The following is a 23,326-nucleotide window of genomic DNA, read 5'->3' as shown; positions in this document are numbered from 1 at the left end:
GCAGCTCCCCACACAACATGCCTCTATTTGTCAGGTTAAAAACAAGGGGATTGCCTTTCACTAAGCTGCTTACAAATTTCACAGAGGTGTGTACCTACAGGATCCCCATGGGACTCTCACGGACAAGCAGAAACACACATTACTGCATGGAGAGGTAATTACCATTGCTCAAACACAAACTCATAGTTCCAGCCTTGAGCAACTCAGCACAGATACTATTTTAATCATTACAGCAGAAATCGGGGGGGGGGTGGGGGGGGGGGCAAAAAGAGAGACATTTGCAAATCCCTTGCCTTCTCCTGCACAGTTTGAGGCTTGAAGTTCCTCTGTAGACTCCTTTGCACGATGATCTGGGAGCCCATCAAAGCACACTTACCACTGGCAGTCACTTTTAACTTGCACCAAGGCTACCTAGGGTAAGAAGAGCTGGAGCATTACACCTGGATGTTTGCAGCAGCATGGAAAGAAGGAAGAAGAGCCCTGCTTACCTACCACTTATGCTGTGTATGCTCTCTGTAAAGATAACAGAGACTTTGATTTCAAGTGTTAAAGGCCATTATTGTAGGCTACAGGTGTCCTTTTTTATAGTTCAGCACAACCTAAAGGGACTGGCAACAAAGAAAGATAAATAATCTTTACACGTTAGAGACTGTGCTTAAGGTACAATTTAAAGTTACGTAGGAGCCAAATGTGTTATTCCTTCCAGTTAGGAAAATCCTGTCCAAAGGGACTGGAGACATTCTCTCTATTAAAAAGCTGATATTTTTGATAGCTACTAAAGCATTTTTAACCACTTTAGAGGTAAAAAATCTAAATAAAAATAATGAATCTTTGAGAAAGGATTTTGTGAAATGTAAATGGAGGATATGACCTCATAGCAAATTCAAGTGCTCCATTTTTAAGCAAAAGCACACCAGATATTGAAGTACAGATGTGCTCACACTTTGCAAGAGAAAAACAGAAGAGGGAAAAAAAATAATCCAGTTTTCCTTTTCTTCTTTAGAACTAAGCTGACCACAAACTGCAAGCGAGCCAACAGGGCAGTTCTCTTACAGCAGACTATGACAGCAAGCTGTACTCCAATCTGTGTTTGGCAACAAAGAGCGCATGAATGGAATCTGATGCCCAACATCACAACTTTAAGACACAGTCAAATGGCTCTTATTTTCACTGCCAGAACTAAACTTTATTTCCATGTGTATTACATACTGGTATTTGATGTCAAATACATTAAAATTACTTTAACAGAGGATTTAAGTGAGGAATACTTATTCTTCACTAAACAGTTTAAGAAGGAATGTAAAAACCTACACAAAAAAAATGTTTAAATGTTGTTTTTACTTTGGCAAACCGAACAGTTAAATACTCTTCTGTTCTCTCCTCAGGTCTTTCAAAGTATGAAAAAAGCATCTTTTCATAATCATGCAGCTTAAGAAAAAATAGTTTTATAAAATCCGTTTCTTATGCTAAATATGGTTACAAATAAGTGTATTAACACAAAACTCCCAATTCCTATTTTTAAATACAAATACTGTGTTATATTATGAAATGGGGATAATTAAAATATATCAATGACTACAAATCTAGTAATTTAAAGCAAACTTAAACATGCTGTTTGCTTTTATGTGGAAGAATCAGGATACTGTATGGTTCAAGCACTGTAGTAAGTTTTATCAACTCCTTGATGCCCAGAACGTCAAACTGCCAAACACAAAGACATGTATTCAGGTGTGAATAGCACCAGGTGTTCTGCCTCCCTCCTCCCCCTTTAAAAAGATATTAGCATTTATTAAAATGAGTGACGTGACAACCTTCTGAGTGACATGCACAGGTAGAGAATCTGCTTTAAGTCTCCAGCTAACACACTAAGTTTTAGAGAACACTGAACAACTACTGATGCATTTCTTTGTTACACAAGAAAACAGTGCTCCCACGGCATATCCTCACTGTTCAAGTACAAAAATATCAGTTATGGGTAGTTAATAGTTATCAAAATTTTTATTGGTACAGAATGAAAGCAGCATTTACTCTTATTTTTTAAACCGTACATCATAAAATTCCCTAGTACATATCTGGAGGAGTAAAATAGGCTCTGTACTATTTACCTGCTATTGATCCTAAGTCCAGATTTAAATTCTTTCTTGGCCAAATACAAACAATATCATTAATAGCAAAGGGAAGGCAGTTCCTCAGTGTGAAAGGTCAGCATTTAAAGTTTTACTAAAGCACTATTTTTGAAACAAGACATCACTTAAATGTATAATTACATACACTAAGAGTGGAAAACAAGTTTTTATTAACAAGAACTACTGAAACTGGGCATAAATGTCTTAACCACAAACCCTGGAAATATTGTGAATGCTTTGATGTGGTCCTTGGTGACAGAATAAAAACAATGAAGTATGGCTTTTCAATCTTCCTTTAAAAGCATATTTTGTATAATTTTTGTAGGCTTAAGTGATTTTAGAGGACCCCTAACATTTTCCTGTAACATCGTTTTCTAATTAGAAGCATTAATTACATCAGTATATTAAGTCGTTGTCTGACAGTTGATCATAAACAAAATACAGAAAGCATTTGTTTTTGCTTTTTTTTTTCTTTAAATAAGGGAGGTATTCCTTTTCTAGCGAGAGCCACCCTACAATACTACCAAACATTTCAGAGGTTACTACATAGCTTCTCAAATAAAATCCTCAACAGTTTTATCTTCTAGCAGATATTCAAATCAAGCATATGCAGAGAGCAAGTACAATCAAGTGCAGACAGTTCAAAATTCTCTCTGAAACCTTGTTTTTACAGTTACCCTCTGCAAAATAAAAGCCCCTCCTTGCCCCAACGAGACAGGGGAGAAGGGGAAACAGGTCTGCCATTCATGTAGGAGTTTGGCTAGCATAAAGTTTTATTAAAGTTGTTAACAAAAATAGTTAAACTTTTTTTTTTTTTTTTTTTACAATTTAACATCCAGTCTGACAAAAGGCAAATCAATGAAAAAAATACAAAAAAGTAAAAAAGTGCACTACCGAGTCCAGTATTTTGCTTTAAAGTCATGTCACTTACAGTATATGAAAAATAAACCCAGAAGTGTAATTACTTTAAAATACACCGCTTCCATATTTCAGTATTTTACACATATATTCTATAGTGGAAGAGGAGATCTCTTAAAAACTTTACTCTTAAAATATTGAGGTGCATGTGCCAAGTGGGATAGACTTGGCAAGTTAAGTTGCAGTAGAGAATCCTTTCAAATTTGGCATTCCGTTTATACACCTTACCATGCCAGCAAGGTCTGTAGTACCTAAACCTTCTAGTAAGAACAGTAATTTTCTTTAATGTAGATTAACTAAATACAGACAACTACAAGAAACGGTGAGGTCAGCAATTCTATGGGATCTTAAGGAGATACAAGTCCTGATTTAGTCGTCAAATGGTACAATGTCACAACAAACTTTAAGGCCATGTTTTATTTGCTGATTAATGGACAAAAGGCAATGGATTCTCCCCCCCACCAAATATTTTCTTGAAAGTCTGTGCTCATAAAAATCATGAAAAGTTGGAAAGACTTAATTATTGAAACTTTAAATATATTTTACACAATCTTGTTTGTACAAAAATACAAGTTAAATATAAACATAAAGCAATCATGATAATTTTATGTAAATCCATTTTGTGATATTCTGTTATATATAAAAAAGTTTCTCAGCTCTGTCTCATTTGTGAAAAGATCAATACCAGATTGAGTCACTACTGGCAAAGGGCCCTAAAAAGCACACTTTAGCATTAAATATGTTTTACATTGTAAGTACCATTTCCTGATTTCATCTTTTCTAAAGACTGGCAAAAGATAGGGCAGTATGTCCATAAACCAACAAATAATTTGGCTACAATGTCATAAAACACAAACACACAAATCTGTACAGTAAACCCAGTAGCTATGCAGTACATACTTGTTACACACACATACACGGACAAGGAATGAAACTTAGTGAGACGCCATTTCTAGTTCACTGTTCTTCAGCCTGGCATTTTGTCTTACTTCATCAAATGAATATGACTTCGTTACCTTTCCGTTCTTAAATACTGTATGAAGGAGGTCCTGCAAGAAACACCACTGTTTTAGCAAGATTCGTTTGCCAATGAACAAACACAGATTACACAAGCTACATATAAACTTAAAAGCAAGATTGATGAAACGAGAGCTTTTGACTGTCAACATACTATATCTTTTCAGCTCTGTCTGTTACCTTTCCCTAAAAGTGAGACAGAAGAAACGATTTAGTCCATCCTGTGCACAGACAGAAGTTTTGTGCTGAGAAGTCCCTGAAGTAAGTTGTCCACATGAAGCCAAAGACAAAAAAAATCCATACGCTAAATATATCCCACTAGACCAGCTAGTCGGAAAGGAGACAACCAACTAAATTTTAAGTACAATTCAATTACAGAAGTTTAGATTAAATCTTAATTTTCTCTACGCCAATTATGGAAAAAAAAAAAAACAAAACACCACAACTCTTTTTTATGCAAAGTGGACTCTTAGGAAAATACATAAAAATGCATCAAGAAGTGCTCACAACTAGCACAGTGAAAGGGCGATAAACATAGCTTTGCACAGAAAAGTTAGCACAAAAGCAATGTTGGATAGCTGCTTTGCCTGGTGACATATTGACTATTAACCCATGGCAATAGGGAATCGGGGCCCACAAAGGAACACACCTCCCCACCATTTCCCAGAGTTCCAAAGAACCTGTACGACATATACAACCTCGTCTAACATCCCATTACAGAAAACTACTTTATAAATTCTTTCCCCTGTCAAAAATGAAGGGACCACACATCAAGCTAATTCAGATCCCAAATGATGTGACTGAGTTGTTTGGAAGACCTTCTTACCATCAACTCCCATTTGTGTGTACATATACCCCCCCACATATATATTTATAAATAGATATATATGAATGTGCATCACAAACAGATACATGCATATGTGTATACAGAACTCTGAAAGTACACAGAATGGTTTGGGTTGGATGGGACCTTAAGGATCACCCAGTTCCAACCCCCTGCCAGGGGCAGGGACACCTCCCACCAGACCAGGTTGCCCAAAGCCCCATCCAGCCTGGCCTTGGACGCTTACAGGGTTGGGGCATCCACAGCTTCTCTGGGCAACTTGTTTTAGCGTCTTACCACCCTCATAGTATAGGATTTCTTCCTTATATCTAATCTAAATCTACCCTCTTTCTGTTTAAAGTAGTTATGCCTCGTCCTATTATTACACTCCCAGTTGGAATCTTTTTTTTTTTGTTCTTAGGTCTTTATATCAAGAGCACGTTATCTACAGAGTACATAACTGTTTGTCTTCTATGTTTAAATTTCTCAGAGATCTCACTTTTATGCTTAAACAGCATGCCTGGAAACATCCCTCTGCCTTGTAGCACAGAAATGTCCTTGTACGTACCAGAAAACTCAATTTTCCAGCTTTTAATGACTGAAGTGCAATTTGATAATGTGTTTACTTTCAATACTCTTAATTCAGGAAGAGACTCAACATACAGTTAAGCATTCTGTTGCCAGTTCACTGAATACTTCAGATCTCCATCTGAAAAGCTGAGATTGGCCTAAAGATTGCACTTATTTTACTGAAATAGCACTTAATTTTGTGACTGTAAAGACTTAACAAGGGAACAGACTTTGTAGACTAATTTGCATCTTGAAACTACTCCAGGTAGAGCATTAACACCTGAAGGAACTATTTACAAATCTCAATGCAAAAGTAGAAACAGGTTTAGTTAAGCCTGTCCACCTCCCTCCTCCTCAAGCTACTATTCAAATATATGACTCATACAAAAGTACTTTGTTAACATTTTCTCATAGAATATTCCAAGTAGAAAGGGACTCACAAGGGTCCAACTCCCAGCTTCACACAGGACCACCCAAAAATCAGACCAAGCGTCGTGTCTGAGAGCATTATCCAAACACGTCTTGAACTCTGTCAGGCTCGATGCCATGCCCACTGCCCTGGGGAGCCTGTCCCAGTGCCCGACCACCCCCTGGGTGCAGACCCTTTCCCTAACCCCCAGCCTGACCCTCCCCTGTCCCAGCTCCATGCCGTTCCCTCGGGTCCTGTCGCTGTCCCCAGAGAGCAGAGCTCAGCGCCTGCCCCTCCGCTCCCCTCGTGAGGGAGCTGCAGGCCGCCATGAGGCCTCCCCTCAGCCTGCTCTGCTCTGGGCTGAGCAAACCCAGGGACCTCAGCTGCTCCTTGTACATCTTGCCCTCTAGATCTTTAACCATTTTTGTTGCTCTCCTTTGGGCACTCTAATAGTTTTTATGTCCTGCTACATTGTGAGACACTAGTTTTGTGAAAAAGAAGCATCAGTCTCTTGTTTCCAAACACAAACAAAATAGAGTGAACTAGTTTTCAAGCCAGAACATTCTACTAACATCCTAGCACTCTACTGTTACTGAATTTGGCACTGGGGACACTTCTGAAGTAGTGAGACAGGAGATGAACAAAAAGACAATTGGAAACAAGGTGTGAAATTAAGTTACAACCTGTTTTCTGTCAGTCAATTTTTGCATGAGGAATGATGTAATAAATCTTGACAATTCATACCTGTCCATACTCTTCAAGATCTCCCTTGCCTTCTTCAAGTGTCACATAATCTCCAGCAGGTGTCCTATGCAAAGACAGTCGGCCTTTCTTTGACCGTTTGTTTGGATCGGCTACTGGATCCTTGAAGACATTTACCTAAAATGAAAGGAACATCAGGCTTTGTCAGACTTGTGTACCTTATGCAGACGGTGGTAATGTAACAGGAAACATGAAACAGTTTTCAAGAGGCCTCTACTGACAGCATAATGGCAGATGTAGTAAGAGACATACCCCAAGACCGTTGGTCACCACGTAGCTACATTTGAAGGAACAGTTTAAGAGATCTCTGGTTAGTTTCTGCAACAACGCTCCGCCAGATCCAAAGGCGATATTCTCAATACTCCATTTATTCTTCTTCATTCCTTCCACAATCTAATAATAAAAAGAAAACTATGATGGAACATGCTTTTAGACCATGCCATTTTTTTTTCCATAAAATATACTACTACTTAAACAAGATGCTTTTACAGACAATTAAACCAACTAACATTCAGTTTCCAGGAGATATATGTAACAAGGCTGCCAATACTTGGCATAATGTTTGCGTTTTTCATTGCAATTACAGCACAGGATAATTATAGAAAGTTTTTGCTGAAAAACTATTACAATGCTGGCACATATCCTTTCCAAACTAGGGTAGCACAGCAATACAATGCCCAGACAATTAGAGAAAACAAAAGACTTCGTGGGAGTTATTTCAGAGCCTTCTGATTTTTCAGAAATATGGGCAGTCCTCAAAGCATAGCTTGTGTCCTCAAACAAAGCAATCATCTTGCTCATCAACTCCAGAAAGATATTACCCGCTACGACCAATGACTTCAGCAGAGCAGTTCTGAAAAAATATCACGTCTAGAATTAAGATTGGCAATTTAGAGGATGGGAAACGGAAATACATAAAGTTGCTTAAAATGTTTGCCTTGGCATCTTCTCAAGCAGATACAGATTAACATGAACTGCACAGGTATCAACAGTCAATTTAAAACTTACTACAGCATTCCCATCCTCCTCACCACACTATCCACACAAACATAGCATCCTCTAGCTTGGAGTCATGGGTGCTAGCTTAGTCATGCTCATAAGCAAGCAAGATTTGTTTCCCTGACCTGTTATCCCTATTGCAGACTGAAAAGGTGGCTTTGACCCCAATAAGAGTGTTTGAACTCCCATCTCCTAAATATTTCAATAACAAAAGTGGGTGAGAAAACTTTAGAGGAGGTGAAATAGCAAAATCCCATCCATCCAGAAAAAGGAAGGTGAGGAGCAGAATGGAAGCACACAATCCACATGGAACAGTGCAGAGTTTCAGAAATCAGTGTCATGTGAAATGGGGTAATCTTTTTTGTCCTCCTGCAAAGGAAAACGCTACGGTAGCACTTAACACGACTGTTCGAGGAGTTACTGATGTGAAGTCATTTCTTCAAAGGACAGCTAAGGCAAAATCAAACTTTTATATGGAGGGGGAAAAAAAAAAAAAAAAAGACCTCTCCAATTTCAGACAATGGTAAATGGGTAGTTAATGTAAACAAAAATATATAGTAGTTTTCTTTTTATTTATCCATTTAGTCACATGTAGACTGCCTGTCTCAAGGATACTCTCAAAGTCTGAATGCCTGACAGAAATCAGCCAACACGAAAGGTGGCCTGCAGTGCTGTAATTTGAGGGTACAGGTGGCCTGCAGAGCCATAATTTGAGGGTACACCTCGAACAATTTCCCACTAGATTTTTAGCAGATTTTCCCAGTAGAGATACCATCAGTGAGTCTTCCTCATCCCTGAGTAACTACTTACTCAGCCTCATCGAAGAAACCAAGCAAAAGCAATCTCTGGCTCCACCTCTGTGACTTTTGCTTAGGGAAACCCTTGGGTTTCAGGACTATGTCCTGAACAAAGACTGCCTCATTACGTGAAAATCCTGTGGATTTTTATAGTAGCCATTCCACCCTTTCAGACAGTGACCTTCTACAAAAGGAAGGTATGTTTTCAGGTGATTAAGCTCTGGAAGCAGTTTTAAAACGGGTATCCATGGAGGATAAGGGATTTAGTATCAACACGGTGCAAACGAGATTCTCCCTTAAGCACCTCAGAAGTTACTGAATGTGATAAAGGAAGGGTAAAAAAAGGGATTTTGAATACCCTTTCAACTATGAGACCCAATAAGACAGAAAGAAGCTAGCCTTGACTCCTGCACATGGCTCTGCTTATCTACACTGTCTTTTGAAAAGGGAGGTGTTGGTAAGCTCCACCTGGATTCTGAGCAAGTTCTGTCCAGACACTGACCAAGCCTGAAGTCAGGTAAACTGTTGGCCAAGCCTGAGCCAATATATTCTGCCCCACAACTTATCCAGTTTTATAGACAGGTCTGACACCGAATTCACTTGAATATGTCTGCAAGATTTAGGAAAACTATGTGGTATAAACAATACCCTGTGCCCATGCTTAGACTTCACATTCTTCAATACTTGGAGGATTACATATTCTACGGGTACAAGTATAACACAGCTGGGACGTGGCCGCTCAGCCCCTTTGCCTAGATAAGAAATGGGATCCCTCTTTCAGCTGGAAATCCTGCTCTAATTTAGAGAGTTTGTTCATCTCATACTACAGGTACAACTTCTTACTTACCCCGGGTGAAGAACTTGCTTCCGTCTTTCTATTCTCTATCAAGGAATTTCCTTAGTCAGACTGATCTTTGGCCAGCGAGGGGCAGAAGGGAAGGGAAATCTAAACTAAGTTGGAAGACAGTCCTGACTTCTACCAGTGACCCACGGCAGCGCCCCAGATTACAGCTTCCTCAGATATGGAGAAGAGATGGCAAACAGCAGCAGTAATGGGGAAGAAGAAAAGCAGGAGATCCCAAACAACTAAATCCTCCAGAAGAAAAACAATGCAGAACAACTCATTGTCTCACACTCCCAAATTTATACAGAGAGCAGCTTCAGTGACAGGGTTTTGACTAGCTTGCCCTAACCACTATGAGCATGACTAATACATCAATTGTGACTCCAGGTTAGAGGATTTGTTTTTCTTTATAACCATTTAAAGACATCTGGAAATTGAATGTTCAAAGAAAATCCTTTGAAAGTGTAGTATATTGTGGAGTTAGCAGATTGGAATGATTTTTAAAAGTGAAAATGCTAGAAGAAAGTCAGAAAAGGTTCCTTACCTGTTCTACCAGCAATCCCTATTAAAACAAAGAATTTTAAAATCCAGTTTACACTCTGTTTTCTGTATTTTTCTTTCAGCTAGGTCTGATATTTAAATGAGACTCTGTCATTGCTCATTCTATGTTTTCCTATTGTACCAATTACCTTTCACCTGATCCATACCAACAGGTCAATCTAAGGCTGATACGGAGTAATTAGAACAATCACTTGCATAGGTTTTAAACATATAGCCACGACAATGCATTCAGATTTGTTCATGTAAACTCCTTTATGAAAAGAATGAAGAAACTTGGGTTTTGCTGACATAAAAGGAAAGAAATCCACAACATCTTAAACATGACCAAAATTAGGCTGCAAGCTCGTGGCCTTTTTGCTCCAAAAATACTTGTTGCTGCCAAATGAGAAGTGTCTCTTTCCTCCTTTTCTGCTTCCCCCAACTCAAGACAACAGTTTGGTTTTACTCTTTTGTTGTACTGGTGGTTACTGGCCCCTTTCATGAGTCAATGTTGTTCATTAAAACAAAAGAAAATTGGGTTTGGCCAAGTTCATTTGCTGCTACATTTGTGGGCTAAATTTGTTTAATGTTCAGCAGTTTAATGACCAGAGCTGACATGAGGTGCAGAGCAAGACTACAGAATCAGGAAAGGATGAGAAGGCAGCCACTAAGCAGCAATGAGTTCTGTCAACTCCGTAAGCCTTGAGGAGCCGAATCCTCAACCCTCTTCTATATATTCCAGATAAGACTTTTCCTCATAATCAGCCACAGTTTGAGAAAGATACACAAACAGGCAGATCATCTGAACAAAGAACTTCTCCTTCTGCCTCTTATCCTCTCCCATTAGCTAACAGAATTAATTTCCTGCTCTGTTTAGAGCTTGGAGAGGAGTGCATTTTATCCTCTAACATAAATACTTGAACAATAGTTTTGTCATTTCCACAGAATGGCTGAGGTTGGAAGGGACCTCTGGAGGCCACCTGGACCAACCCCCTGCTTGCCCAGGACTACATCATGTCCAGGCAGCTTTGGAAGATTTCCAAGGAGGAGACTCCACAACCTCCCTGGGCAGCCTGTGCCAGTGCTCAGTCACACAAACAGCACAAAAGTACTGCCTGATGTTCTGGCAGCACCTCTTTTGTTTCAGTTTGTGCCCACTGCTTCTTGTCCTGGCACTGGCCACCATCAAAAACAAACAGTCTGGCTTCATCCTCTTTGTCCTCTCCCTTAAGGTATTTATCCTTCCTCTTCTGCAGGCTGAACAATCCCAGCTCTCTCAGCTTCTCCTCATAGGAGAGGTGCTCTGCTCCCTTCAGTATCTTTGTGGCCCGCCGTTTGAGTACAATCAATACTACATGAGCTTGCCTCTACAAATTTTGCCAGGTGTAACCTACAGAGTGAAGTTTTTGAGTTCCTTACAGAAAAGGATTAATGTTCCCATTTTTTTCCTGTCACAGACTCAGGAAAATCTCTACAAGTACATATTTTGCCTAACACAGGCATCAAGTCATGCTTAAATCCTGTTTAACAGTCATTGAGAAGTTATTAATAAGTCTCTTCCCTTAGTATCTAACCATAAGACTTCCTTTCTAGTTATTAACCTCTCATGCTTGTGTTTCATTAAGCTTATTAGCACAAATTATTCTCAAGAAGCCACAGGAAGAAAACAAATTTGCTTCAAAGGCTATAGGAACAAAACTAAGGTGCGTACAGCTGGCACATCAGGAAACAATGTCAGTATTAACTGCTCTCTAAGGATCTGAGTGACAAACATCTTTGGAATTCTGTGGTTGAGCTTAACATGATGTGCCCACGTTAAATATGCAGATAGTTTCACGCCAGTGAGAAAATAAGCTTGCTATCCTCTCTTACCTAACTTGAGAAGCAGCAAAAGTCAACTTTGTTAAGAAGAGTCTAAAGGTGTGCCAGCCTCGGAAGCTAGGACAAGGTTCAATAAAATCCAGTGAAATTCATCTTAAGTTTATCCAACTTATTTCTGGTTTGGAACTCCAGTACGGTTAATGATGAAGGACCCAGGACAAGCCTGATAAAATCAAGTCCTCCTCCCCCTCATCATCTGCAGCTGCAGCCTATACCTTTATAACTGCATTATATTAGTATCTCTATCTAGCCAACAGTGGTCAATCTGTAACTAGTTTCTAGCACACAGCATCCACTGAAGAACTATTTTTTTTTTTTGATCTTACTGAAATTGCCCTTTTTATATTATTACTAAGAATTTGTGTATTTACCAGACTCAAACATCAGTGGTGCAACATAGTCCAATTTGATTCAGACCACAGACCTGTAATTCACAATTTCTGGGGCTTTCACCAACCTTTATTCCATTAGTTGCTGAATCAGTAGACTCCTTACCTCCATTATGTTCATTTTTAAACGGTCACCTTCACAAAACACACCTTCAAAATTTGAGTGCAAGCACTCTTCAGAGCATACGTAACTGATGAGCTAAACCAGTTAATTACTACTATTGCTACAGCACAGCAGTCATGCAGTGTGCTTTAGGTATCAATGAAAGGACCAAACACTGCCAGGTTTTGATTTGAATTAGGCTTGACAAGCAGGATAAAAGCAAACAAAGGGAGAGCCAGTGGGCGTAGAATGGTTACGACAGTAAGATTAGGATATGCCTCTTAGTTTTTTATGCATCTTAATAACTCACTGTGGGCTTTTAATGAATGTGTTTTATGCGTTAGGATATCACTGCCAGTGTCTAGGATGAAGGGCAGGGTGGTGTCAGTAGAGAAGCTGCAACACCTGACTAGTCATAACAGATTCCAGATTAAACAGCAATATAACCAGTGTCACCCTTATACACGAACAGGATCTCCTACCTCTTGCAACGTGTTGATATCCACACCATCCCCTTGAATAACTCTGAGATAGGGTGGCAGCAGTTTGTAGCCTTTAGAGTTCTCTGTAATGGGAAACTTCTTCCCTAAGATCTCCAAGACCTATAGGAAGGAGAAGGCAAATAGCTCAAAATAAAAATAAAAATCTGCCATTCCAGTAAAGAAACCGATTTCCACATTTGATTCATGCTAAAAGCAAACCATAACAAACCAACCAAACAAACAAAAAAAAAAAACCCAAGCACAAATTCATAAGTATGCCCATGTATCCTGCTCTAAATATATCCCTGTAGGTACACAAACAAAAAGCATGCCAGCCATTGTAGCAAAAGCTGTTAGATTAAATCAGTCACAGAATATGTAGCCTTTATGCACTTGTACCCAAAAGCTATCAGATCCATGCTGCCCTCCTTTCTCTCTTCAGTTGTGTCATTTATTGCTATTCATGAGTCAGCTGAATATTCTGCTCTTCCTTTGACCTCCATTAAGATAGTGAATGAGGCTTTCAGTTTTCTAAGATTCTGTTAGCCATCAATAATTAAAATTAAACTCTCCAGATGGGATTTTTCTTATCAGCTCTGAGAAAGATTATTCAAAGTTCCTATTTGTTATGTCATTTGCCCCAAAGGAAGAAAAAAAAAAAAAGTGTTAAAAGCTATATGGATCTGATAGACTACCAACATACCTAAAATCTCCCCTACTTTCTTATTAAAACAGTATTGAGAGCTCCTCAAATTCAGAAGGTAACAACAACTTTTGTTGTAAAACCGCAACAATCATCATTCTCTCTCTACAGCTAGAAGGCAAGAAATAGTTTTCAACTTAAAGGTCATATGTCACTGACTTAAACGGAAGTGTTACAAAAGGGAGAAGAGCACTAAATATGTATTTGTAGCATAAAATAGCAAAATTACGTTAATACAGGACTCCAAGATACCTAATCTTGGAGGTAAAATGTCTTATTTGCCTAGCATTTATCAATACTCAAGTTTTTTCTCCCTTTTATTTGTTACTAAGTGATGAAAGACTTCTTTATAGAATCAGTCCAGCATCATTAGTCCATCAAAACTGGTAACTCTTGTAAAGGCTTCAAGGAACGGTATGCAAGAATGATTTTGAAGTAAACAATAAAACCATTCAGATTGCAAAACAGTTGCCATATCTACATTTAAATAAGGTAAACATTTAGATTTTTCATAGATAAAAAAACATCCAAAGCATAATAAACATACCAAGTTAGAATATTTTTTTCCTATGTTTACTAGCCTGTCATTACAAAACAAAAAATTGTCCTTCCCAATCACGTATACGAATGACTTTAAGAAAACATTACCTTTAAAACAGTGTCAAGAGGATTCCCAGAATCTGGTCTAATAATAAGCGGTGCCTCTGGACTTCGGGCTTCAATTATATGCCTTAAGTCATCACCCCATATTTTTTCACAAGCATTGTAAATGTCGTAGCTGTCGCTAACCACAGATACAGGCACTGAAGAAAACTGTGTTACTATGTGTTCAAAAGCATCTTTTTCGTGATCCTTCCCCCAAGCCGTTATGGTACTGTGAAGTCAATTGAAAAATACATATTAGAGGAGCATTTGCATTAAATCACACATCCTGTACTTTCTACATGAAATAATTCAAGATAACGGTAGGCAATGTGATTACAGGAGAGCACAAACTATATTTTTATCAGCTCTGTGCTACACTGATAGTAAATGCATTAACAGCAACCTGGATTCATCTTTGCAACTCAAACAAACACTGGACGCATGAAGCTTCTTTCACATTACTTTTTTTTTTAAAAAACAAAAACAAAAAAAAAAAAAAAAAACTTTTGTTAGAGTTTCTCTTAAATTTGACATTCAGACAATTAGGGAACTACAAATACAAGAACAGACCATCTGCTCTGGCAACCTCAGACTATAAAAAGGGAAGTTGAGAACTAGCAGCATAAATTAGAAAAAAACTTAAACAGAAACAATTTATTTGCCTTTTTTGTATAACAATTTAAAGCCATTAAGCTCACTGATACAAAGGTTCTTCTACAGGAATCTCAGAGCATTATCCTTGGTACAAGGGTACAGGCAAGCATATCAAACAGAGTTGCTCTGAGAGGTACTAGGTTACTCAATGCCAGCTGATCTGCAGCAGCTGCCTGTATGTGGCTGTTGTAGAGCAGCAGACATAACTTTCATCAATAACTTGTGTGTGAACACTAAATGCACGCATACCAAGTGTAGGTGTGCAGTAAGAGCTAGTGTGCATTGAATTTGTACTATAAAATACTAGCACTAACTTCTGTGTACACGAGCCCTGGATCATGGTAATGAAGAGACAAAAAATTCTCTTCCAGGAGGTTGGGGCAGTTACAGGAACCACCCTGGTGGTGTGCCAGAAGTGAACACTACACACACAACACTTTACCCTGGAAGTTGTGGAACAGCAGAACAATTTTGGAACAATTTGGGTCTCTTGCACAAGACTCTTCTGTTGTTCTAGCTTGAAAAGAGTTACTGCAGTCTCTATTTGGCAATACAAACTAACACACTTAATCTGCCTGCTCTCGTACTACCACTTCAACTTGCTGTACAAAAGATCCTTCCACATGTTTCCTTTCATTACAAAGGATTTTATAGTCACTTTATTAATCATTTTTTGATTTAACTGTAGTATTAAGCTAATCAGAGATGAGTCAGACAAATTTTGTTATATCTACTGATCAAGCAGCAGTTTTAGAACAGCACTATTGCAATGGTCCAGAAAATTATATGAAGTAATGTACCTTCAAAGATAATCACGTTAGAACTAATCACTTGAACTTGTGTTATCTATCTTACAATTCTGACTGAAAATAACCCTATTAAAAAGAACTACATTTGTACTTGCTAGGAGAAAAACACAACTGGCCCTTCCTTTATATTGTGCTCATTTCAGTATGCAAAGACACACACAAGTGAAATCCAAAGGTTTGCCCTCACTCCTGACCTTGTACACGATTCCTATCTCAACACCAAGAGTTCTTCCTTCATCTCAATTACCTGTTTGAGACCAGTTCCTTACTCTCAAGCTTGTGAACAACTCAGTGCGAGATTAAGGATCAATTGGCTGAATTAGTTACGCTGATAGGAAGCTTTAGAACAGCTTCTTTTGGAGGGAGAACATGATCTGTGAAAGCCTAAAGGTGCATCTTATACAATTTTTCATGCTACTATTTTATGTTTAGAACAAATTTAAAGTTCATAACATGAATCCTCAGTAACTACTTTTTTTTGCCTGTAAGCCCCCAAGTCCATTCTAAAAATCATCTACATGTTGAATCACAGAATCACTGAATATCCTGATTGGAAGGGAGCCACAATGATCATTGAGTTCAACTCCTACTTTACTTAGACTGTGTTAAGAAGTTTATAGTTAAAAACATTTTAAAAAAACATTTTGAGTTAAAAAAAACCATTTTGAGTTTAAAAAAAACCATACCATTGCTGTGCCCCTAGAACATGCAGAAGACATCAGTATCGAACTTTAGCCATTATAGCTGGGTCAGTCACGGCTAATACTGTGTGGTATAAATGAAACAGTTTAAGCCTACCTCATCCTTTTAAGTGAAAAAACTCTGAATACAAAGATGAGTAAGTTTAACAACATGTAACTTTTCTATTTAAAAAAAAAAAAAAAAGTTTTGATAGACAAAAATCTTACCTGTGTTCAGCAGCTGGAACAGAATACCCTGGAACCGGATCTTTTGTTCCATAGTACTTTTTAATTAATGCAATTCCAGCTACAGTGTCTGTTCCTTTGAAGTTCACCAAATGAGCTGACGCTCCTATTCCTGCAGTCTGAAAAAGATGCAGCTCTCAGTTGCCAGGCCAAATATAGAAGCCTAAAACCAGTTACTGGCTAGCACTAGATTGAAACAAAACTTTGACTCAGTTCCTGTTTCACCAATACACTCTTAATGCATTTACACAGGAAAGACGGTTTCTACATCGAAGAAAGCTCTCCCAGCCTAGCAGTCAGACACAGCTCAGACACACCCACCCACCCAGATTTACCCACTCCACATAAGCCCAAATGCAGTGCTCTGTGTATTCACAATTTCACTGCTGCACATAGATGTAACTGTTAACAAATACATGCTGCTATCCCTTATAGTTAAGAAGGATCAGGCTTCTCCAATTACTAGAAAAGTAGCATTACCTCTTGTGAAGAAACTCCTCTGTAGCCGAAGTCATGCAGTTTATATTCCAGTCCTTCTAAGCTGCCAGAAGTCTCCAGCAAATACTTGGCCAAAATCTTTTTCTGCTCTCTAGAATTCGTAGCTACTGTGATTGGATACCACGACTGAACAAGAATAGTCTAAAATAAAACCCAACACATTATTAGGTGCAAGTTTGCTTAGGATTCCAAAATCCCCACTTGGTATTTAATCAGGTTCAAAAAGGGCTATTTATTTTCATCACCCATTCAGGAAGTACTGATGGCTCCAACAATTTGCTTTAGGTTAAAGTAATTTGCCTTTATAATACCTTTATAAGGCAGGTAAGTACTGGCCATCTTGGGACTTATTGCTCCCAAGCTACAGACATTTATCACCCTTCCTCCTCTTTTCCTCATTAATAAAAGTACTGCTGTGGATTTCCTGTAAAAACTATTACAGTCACTTGCCAGGTAGTGGGAAAAGGTAAGAGCACTAAAGAAAGAATCCAGGCTTACTTAAAGCAGAAGATGAAAGCAGCCAGAGAATCTCTTTAAGCTATTAAGGGATTCAACCCTTAAATTAAGTGTGTTAATATTTATTTAGAAAAAACATACTAGCCTTCCAAAACTGACCTCAATCCAATTTGTGAGCCAGTAGCATTCTGGATCTGTGTTTTCTACTGTGAAGAGAACATTTCCTCTGGGAATGACAGAGCCCTCAGGAACCGCTTTTATTTCAATAGGAAGATGGCCATCATATTTCTGTGTGAGAAACAGCAATATTATTAGGTAACAGAAGGTTGGAACCTACTTCTCATACTTAACTGCAGTGGATAAAAGTCAGTCTGTGAGTTCATTGATAAAGCTTTTTATTTTTTTCTTTCGACCTTAAAAATAATTCAGTTTGTTTATATACTGACCAACCCAAATGAGTAAGAAAAATGCATTTATCAAAAAGGAGTAAAACTCCATAACCTAAAAAATAAATTATAAAGAATTTATAAAAAATAAATTATATAGAGTATCTTTATCAATCCAAATTCTGGTTATCACTTTCGTTCCTTGATGCATAAAAGCTTAAATAGTCAATAAAAAGAAATATGCTCTATTCACAGAACAAGAAATATCTGCTATGCAGTTTTCACATGAAGAAAGCAGAAAATCCCAACTGTTTAGCTATTATGTAGATCTTAAACAAAAATCGCTAGTTTTGCTTGGTCTAGAAGCGTGCTTTGTTAATTTATTAGAGTAGGATCTATTTAGCATCTATCATAAAGAATATTTTGTCATCTCAACTATTCACTACACATGAAATCCAATCTCGAAGTGTCATTCTTCTGTCAAATTCAGTCTTTCATCCCTGAAAGAGTATTTTGTGGAGTATGCCTTCTGCAAAAGAGTAAGTTGCAAACAGTAGTTCTAAAACAGTAATTATAACTTTGCAAGCTAAACTGACAATACTTAAACCATTTTGCACATCAATACTTTTTGACAGAAATCTTCGCGTGATATTACTTCTTTAAAGGTAACAAAAATTGTTACCAGTGCCCAAAACTCAACAAAGATCTTTTCTATACTACAGTTAAAAGGTTTCTTCTGAAGTGTAAGACACTGAAGCAAGTTGTGTTTACATACCACACAGGGTTTAGTTGTCAGATTTGGAGATGACAGTTCTGGTTTAATAAAGGACAATGAAGCCTTCAAAAAGGCTCAAAATTATGTATTACTGATTCAATCAGAAGTAAACTTGGTGGAAAAACAAAACAGATTTAAAAGTTGCTAAAGGTGTTCATTTTGTCCACGGAAAAAGCAACAGGGTCATGTCATACCACTATAGCACCATTCATCAAAATACTGTAATTCATCATAATGCTATAGCATCTTTCACAATTTTCAGGTAGAGTCAGCTTCTTTCTGTAATGAGGTATCTCCTGAATGTACGCAGAGTGTGTCTGGTAAGCATTTCAGGCAAAAATCATCATTTATATCCTTTTTAGCCCAGATCAACTCCATATGTTCAGGGCTTACATCTCTAATGCTCCTCACCAGATCCTGTTTGCTTCCAGCCTCTACCCCATCCCCTCATTCCACAGGAATCCCATTCCTCCTTTCCACTCCCTCCATTCTATAGGTATTTACTTCTTCATTTACTCTGTACAAGTTCACGTACATACATTTCAAATTCATTTTGGCATGTCACTCATACAGCCATTGCTCCCTCCACTTTACCTAACACAACATACCAGTTAACAGAGTCAAAGAGAGCAGGCAGTAGTAGAGAGGGATAGAACACCTCTGGGTGCTCATAAGGGCAGACAAGCACCCAAAGGGAACAAGCCATTCCACTCTGAGCGCCACTAGCATCTAAGAACAAAATGGAAATTATATTTGTTTTTATATATGTACTGTTTTAGCAAGAAAATCTGACCAAGGAATAAAGAACACAAGGAATAAAGTACACAGAGGGTACTTGGGAAGGCTATTTTGAATAAGCCATTGAAACAGGTTTAGTTAAACCATATCAAAACTCAGTGTGGACAGACATGCAGCATTAACAAGGTATTAATTCAGTTTAGCCCAAGGGGGGTCAAGATTAAATACAGATTAGAGTAGCCCACAATCTATAACGTAACTTAAAAATATGTCTTTAATTCACAGTTGTAGCTGTTTCAAGTGGATACAAGTGCTCTACAAACACCTAAGTCCCTCTTAGAGAACAATGTTATTTACCTCGCTGCCATTTTCAACACTTAAATTCACTTTTCTGTTTTGCACTCCTTATGGCTCACCCTTATTGCAAGATGATATCCAGATATATTCACAGATGCCACCAAAAATACATCCAGTCAGGGTATCCATGTGAAAATAAATGCAAAAGGCTAAAAATTGTGTTTTCAAGCGTCAAATGCCATTCATAAGAATCCACAATGAAACCTGGTATTTAATTCACCAGCAGAAATTAGAACAACTCTGAAGAGTGTTACTACTCTGAATCTGGTGGCTTTACACAGAAGAGATATTTGCAATTACTTGAAGACTGCTACATTTTAAACAAAAGGGAAAGAGGATAAATTGAGGAAAGACTTGGGAAGATTTGTGTGTCAAATGTTCAAGCCTTGTATTTCATAATGAAGTTCAACTTAAGTATCTCTGGAAAATTTAGGAAACAATTGAACAAAACACATTTTCTGGAACTATTTACACATACAAGAAGTTGTAATGCTTCCTGCATTGGAATAAAAATGGTTATGATTAGTTACAGAAAGCAATATAAATGATGCAACCAACCACTAAGCACTATATTATAAATGGAGACTTGCCAATAAGCCCCCACTTATTCTAACTGGCTGACAGCAGCCATAAATCCTTATTACCTGCAAAGCCGTATTTGGCATCCAAAAGGATGAAAATTGTTTTTCCTCCATGGACTTGCAATTATATGATTATTCTCTGACTGCTTCTACTCCCTGTACACTGTATGAAAAAGCTAAATTTACCCACACTTTGGTATTACAGTTAAAATATCTTGATTTAAAGAAGAGACTGTGAAACTTATTTTGCAGTTTATACATAAATCCTTCAGGATGACCTTGCATTATTTCCATAAGTTTTTACCTCCAGAATATAGTTCCATCCCTTTTCATTGAAGACGTCGTCTTGAAAGTGCTCCCTATACACTTCTTTGGCTTCCTTGATTTTCTCTTTGGTTACCACTTTACCTGTGGTTCCAGAAACAAATGAAAGATTAGGAAATAATAACAAATAGGTTCAGACACAGAAAAGTTACTTTGCCTCAAAAAAATAACAACACAGGAAACATGTCAAGTGCAGTAAATCAGCTATGCTCAAACCAAATTTAACTTATTACATAGATTAGGATGCTAAGGGAACTGTGGTCAGCAGGTGACTCAAGAAAAGTTTCAGCTTTCTATTTTATGATGGTTAATAACCTGTCAAGGGTTTTGTTTATCTGTGACTTTCCTGAAGGAGCGTGACAATTGTGCAACTCAGCACACAGAAGACATAACCTGACTAGCTCAGGTCTCAAGCTGCGCTGCTCCAGAAAGAATCCCTATAGAGAGGCCTTAAAAAATCAGATTAAACACTTCTGTGACACAAACAGACAGACTAACCACATTACTTGAATCATTGCTGCTGCTTTGTGACCAATCTTCTATTTGCAATGTTAGAGAACAATCCTCAGATTGCTACAGAAAAGATTATCAAATGCTTTGATTTTAGTCTAATTCCAATATCTGGCAGAACTTGCAGAGAGATTTACGAATTCTGGTTCAAGATAAAAGACAAGTAAGCTATATGGCTAAAGTTGTCCTTCCCAAGCCTGGCAGAAGGCAATTTGCATTTGGGTCAGAACAGATGACATTCACACATAATGCAAAAAAGCAAGCGAAGTCTTAAATGCCACCATGGATTTTTCAGATGTTACTCTTAAAATTGTCAATATTGAAAACATGTTCACATGTAGCTGCCTTGTTCAGCAATCTGAGTGGCAACAAAAATTTAAGGGAAATTGATATTACTGCCTTACACACTAAATAAATCAGCAAATAGACTAAAATTCATGTTCAAAATGTGACATGTACCTCTGTGTGGTTCTATGAAGTCTTGCTCCACTTCAATTCATTTCAATTTAACCCCCTGAAGTAGGGATACAAACACCTCTTTGTTTTTAGTAACCCATTGTCACAAAGAAACAGTAGAATGGTGCCTGAATTTAGAAGTCAGTACCTTTTAACAAGGGCGGTCATCTCATTTTCAAAATCACATAAATAATATCTTATGCCTGCCACTACCTGTACTGCACCAAAATAGTCTGGATTTGTTTAAAATTCTACAACTCCAGAAAGACTTCAGAAAAATTAAGGTATTTATTTTCAGGTAAAGTTTTACTTTTGAGTCAGTTACCTTTTAAGTATTTATTCAGAATGTATTGCAAGCCATAAAAAACGGTTTCTTCGTATTTCACTTTCCTTAATTTGGAATTTTCCGTCTTCTTTTCACGACATTCGAAGTAGGAATATACTTTGCTTGTGTTAGGTGGATATTGCTTGTAGTGTGTAACCTACGTTAAGAAAAACTTCAGTAAGTACTTGAAACAACACTGCAAAAAGAGAAATCAAAAGTCATTGGGCAATATTAGGGTTTGCAGCAGAGCTCTTCGTATGTTAAAGCTTACGGTAACTCCAACTCTTCTGGACTATTCCCTGTTTACACTCTACAGTCAGCAAGTCTTTGGGGGATTTCCCACTTCTTCAATTTTCAGTTCAGAGGTCTGTCTCCTTTATCTTATTTTGCTTCCATAACAGGCCTTTTTCCCCAGTAGCCTTCATGGCCAGCACTCAATCCTCTGCTTTGACTAACTGGGAAGGACACTGGCTGGGATTTTAGGATCAGCACTGGGCACTGACCTACCTACCCGGGCAGTTTTCACTCCACCATGCTTTGGCCAAGCCCAAGAGCTGTTTTCCACTACCAACGTGGAGGTCTCTGCTTGTAGTTGAAGTGCTGAATGCTATAATCATGCAATTCAGGTGAAAGCCATCGAGACTCAAGAAGGCACCGACAATGGCACCTACCCAAGCGTCCCATTATCCACGGGCAGAGTGCATTTCTCAAGCTGAGATTATGTTAAAGCCAGCTTACAAACCTGTTACTGCTGGTAATACTGTTACGAGATCTGCTTGGGGTTTGTACCTCCCCTTTTGTACTTTTTTCCAATTTCTGACAAAGTTCTCATTTGGCATAGAGGAAGCACGAAAAGTTGCAGTCCGAAAGCGCGTATCACATGGAAACTGGTCACATGAACATATCCAGGTAAACTGGATTCAGCCACACCAGCTTTTATTAACTACTGGTAATTAATAAATCTACCCATAAATTTACTTAGGGTAATGTGTTGTTTGAAACAGCTGTACTTTAAACATTAGCAACTTAAATCTGCAAAATTCTTATCTACTAGTATGTAAAAAGCAAACCCCATGTAAAACCTCTAATTCCATATTACACACACACACAAAGTGATGTAACTTTGATATTGTAAATCTGAATGTTGAAATTACAGGATGCATAAAGCAGCTTAAGGCATACGCAGAGGTGAGGTATCAACATTTTTTCTAAAATTATTAAGAAAAGTCTGTGAAGAAGTCTATGCACTCCGTAAGAGAAAACTGTTCCTACAGCCGAGTAAAGCAACATCACACACAAGAACAAAACTTGAAAAAGGCATGAAATACATCTGGATTTTTCTGAAATGTCCACACTTATCATCTCAACTACGAGTTATACTTGCTGCTACTCCTTACTCCAAACCATCCTAAAGAGTGTCCTTTCCAACACCACACTGAATTGGAAAAAGGACAGTTTAACATTGTCCTGTCTTTTTAAAAAATGCACCTCTGACACTTTCAAAGTAAAACATTTGAAAGTTT

At 38.0% G+C, this 23,326-nt stretch overlaps 1 protein-coding gene across 1 annotated transcript in view; it reads right to left on the bottom strand.

Moving 5' to 3' along the window:
• Positions 1-1,979: 1,979 nt before the first annotated feature.
• Positions 1,980-23,326, bottom strand: part of NAMPT (nicotinamide phosphoribosyltransferase) — a 30,297-nt gene continuing 8,950 nt past the window's right edge. Inside the window, exons 2-11 of the mRNA XM_084520880.1 lie at positions 21,804-21,960; positions 20,493-20,596; positions 17,511-17,639; positions 16,878-17,036; positions 16,380-16,516; positions 14,012-14,237; positions 12,661-12,780; positions 6,878-7,018; positions 6,608-6,742; positions 1,980-4,093 (exon numbers count right to left, since the gene is read on the bottom strand). Of these exons, the coding sequence (XP_084377006.1) occupies positions 3,980-4,093; positions 6,608-6,742; positions 6,878-7,018; positions 12,661-12,780; positions 14,012-14,237; positions 16,380-16,516; positions 16,878-17,036; positions 17,511-17,639; positions 20,493-20,596; positions 21,804-21,960 (1,422 nt within the window). The 3' untranslated portion in view covers positions 1,980-3,979. The remainder of the gene's footprint in view (positions 4,094-6,607; positions 6,743-6,877; positions 7,019-12,660; positions 12,781-14,011; positions 14,238-16,379; positions 16,517-16,877; positions 17,037-17,510; positions 17,640-20,492; positions 20,597-21,803; positions 21,961-23,326) is intronic.

Source organism: Aythya ferina (genome assembly GCF_964211825.1).
Source record: "Aythya ferina genome assembly, chromosome: 1".
Lineage (NCBI taxonomy): Eukaryota > Metazoa > Chordata > Aves > Anseriformes > Anatidae > Aythya > Aythya ferina.
Note: the sequence above shows the minus strand (reverse complement) of the source record. Positions and strands in the feature narration are given on the sequence as shown.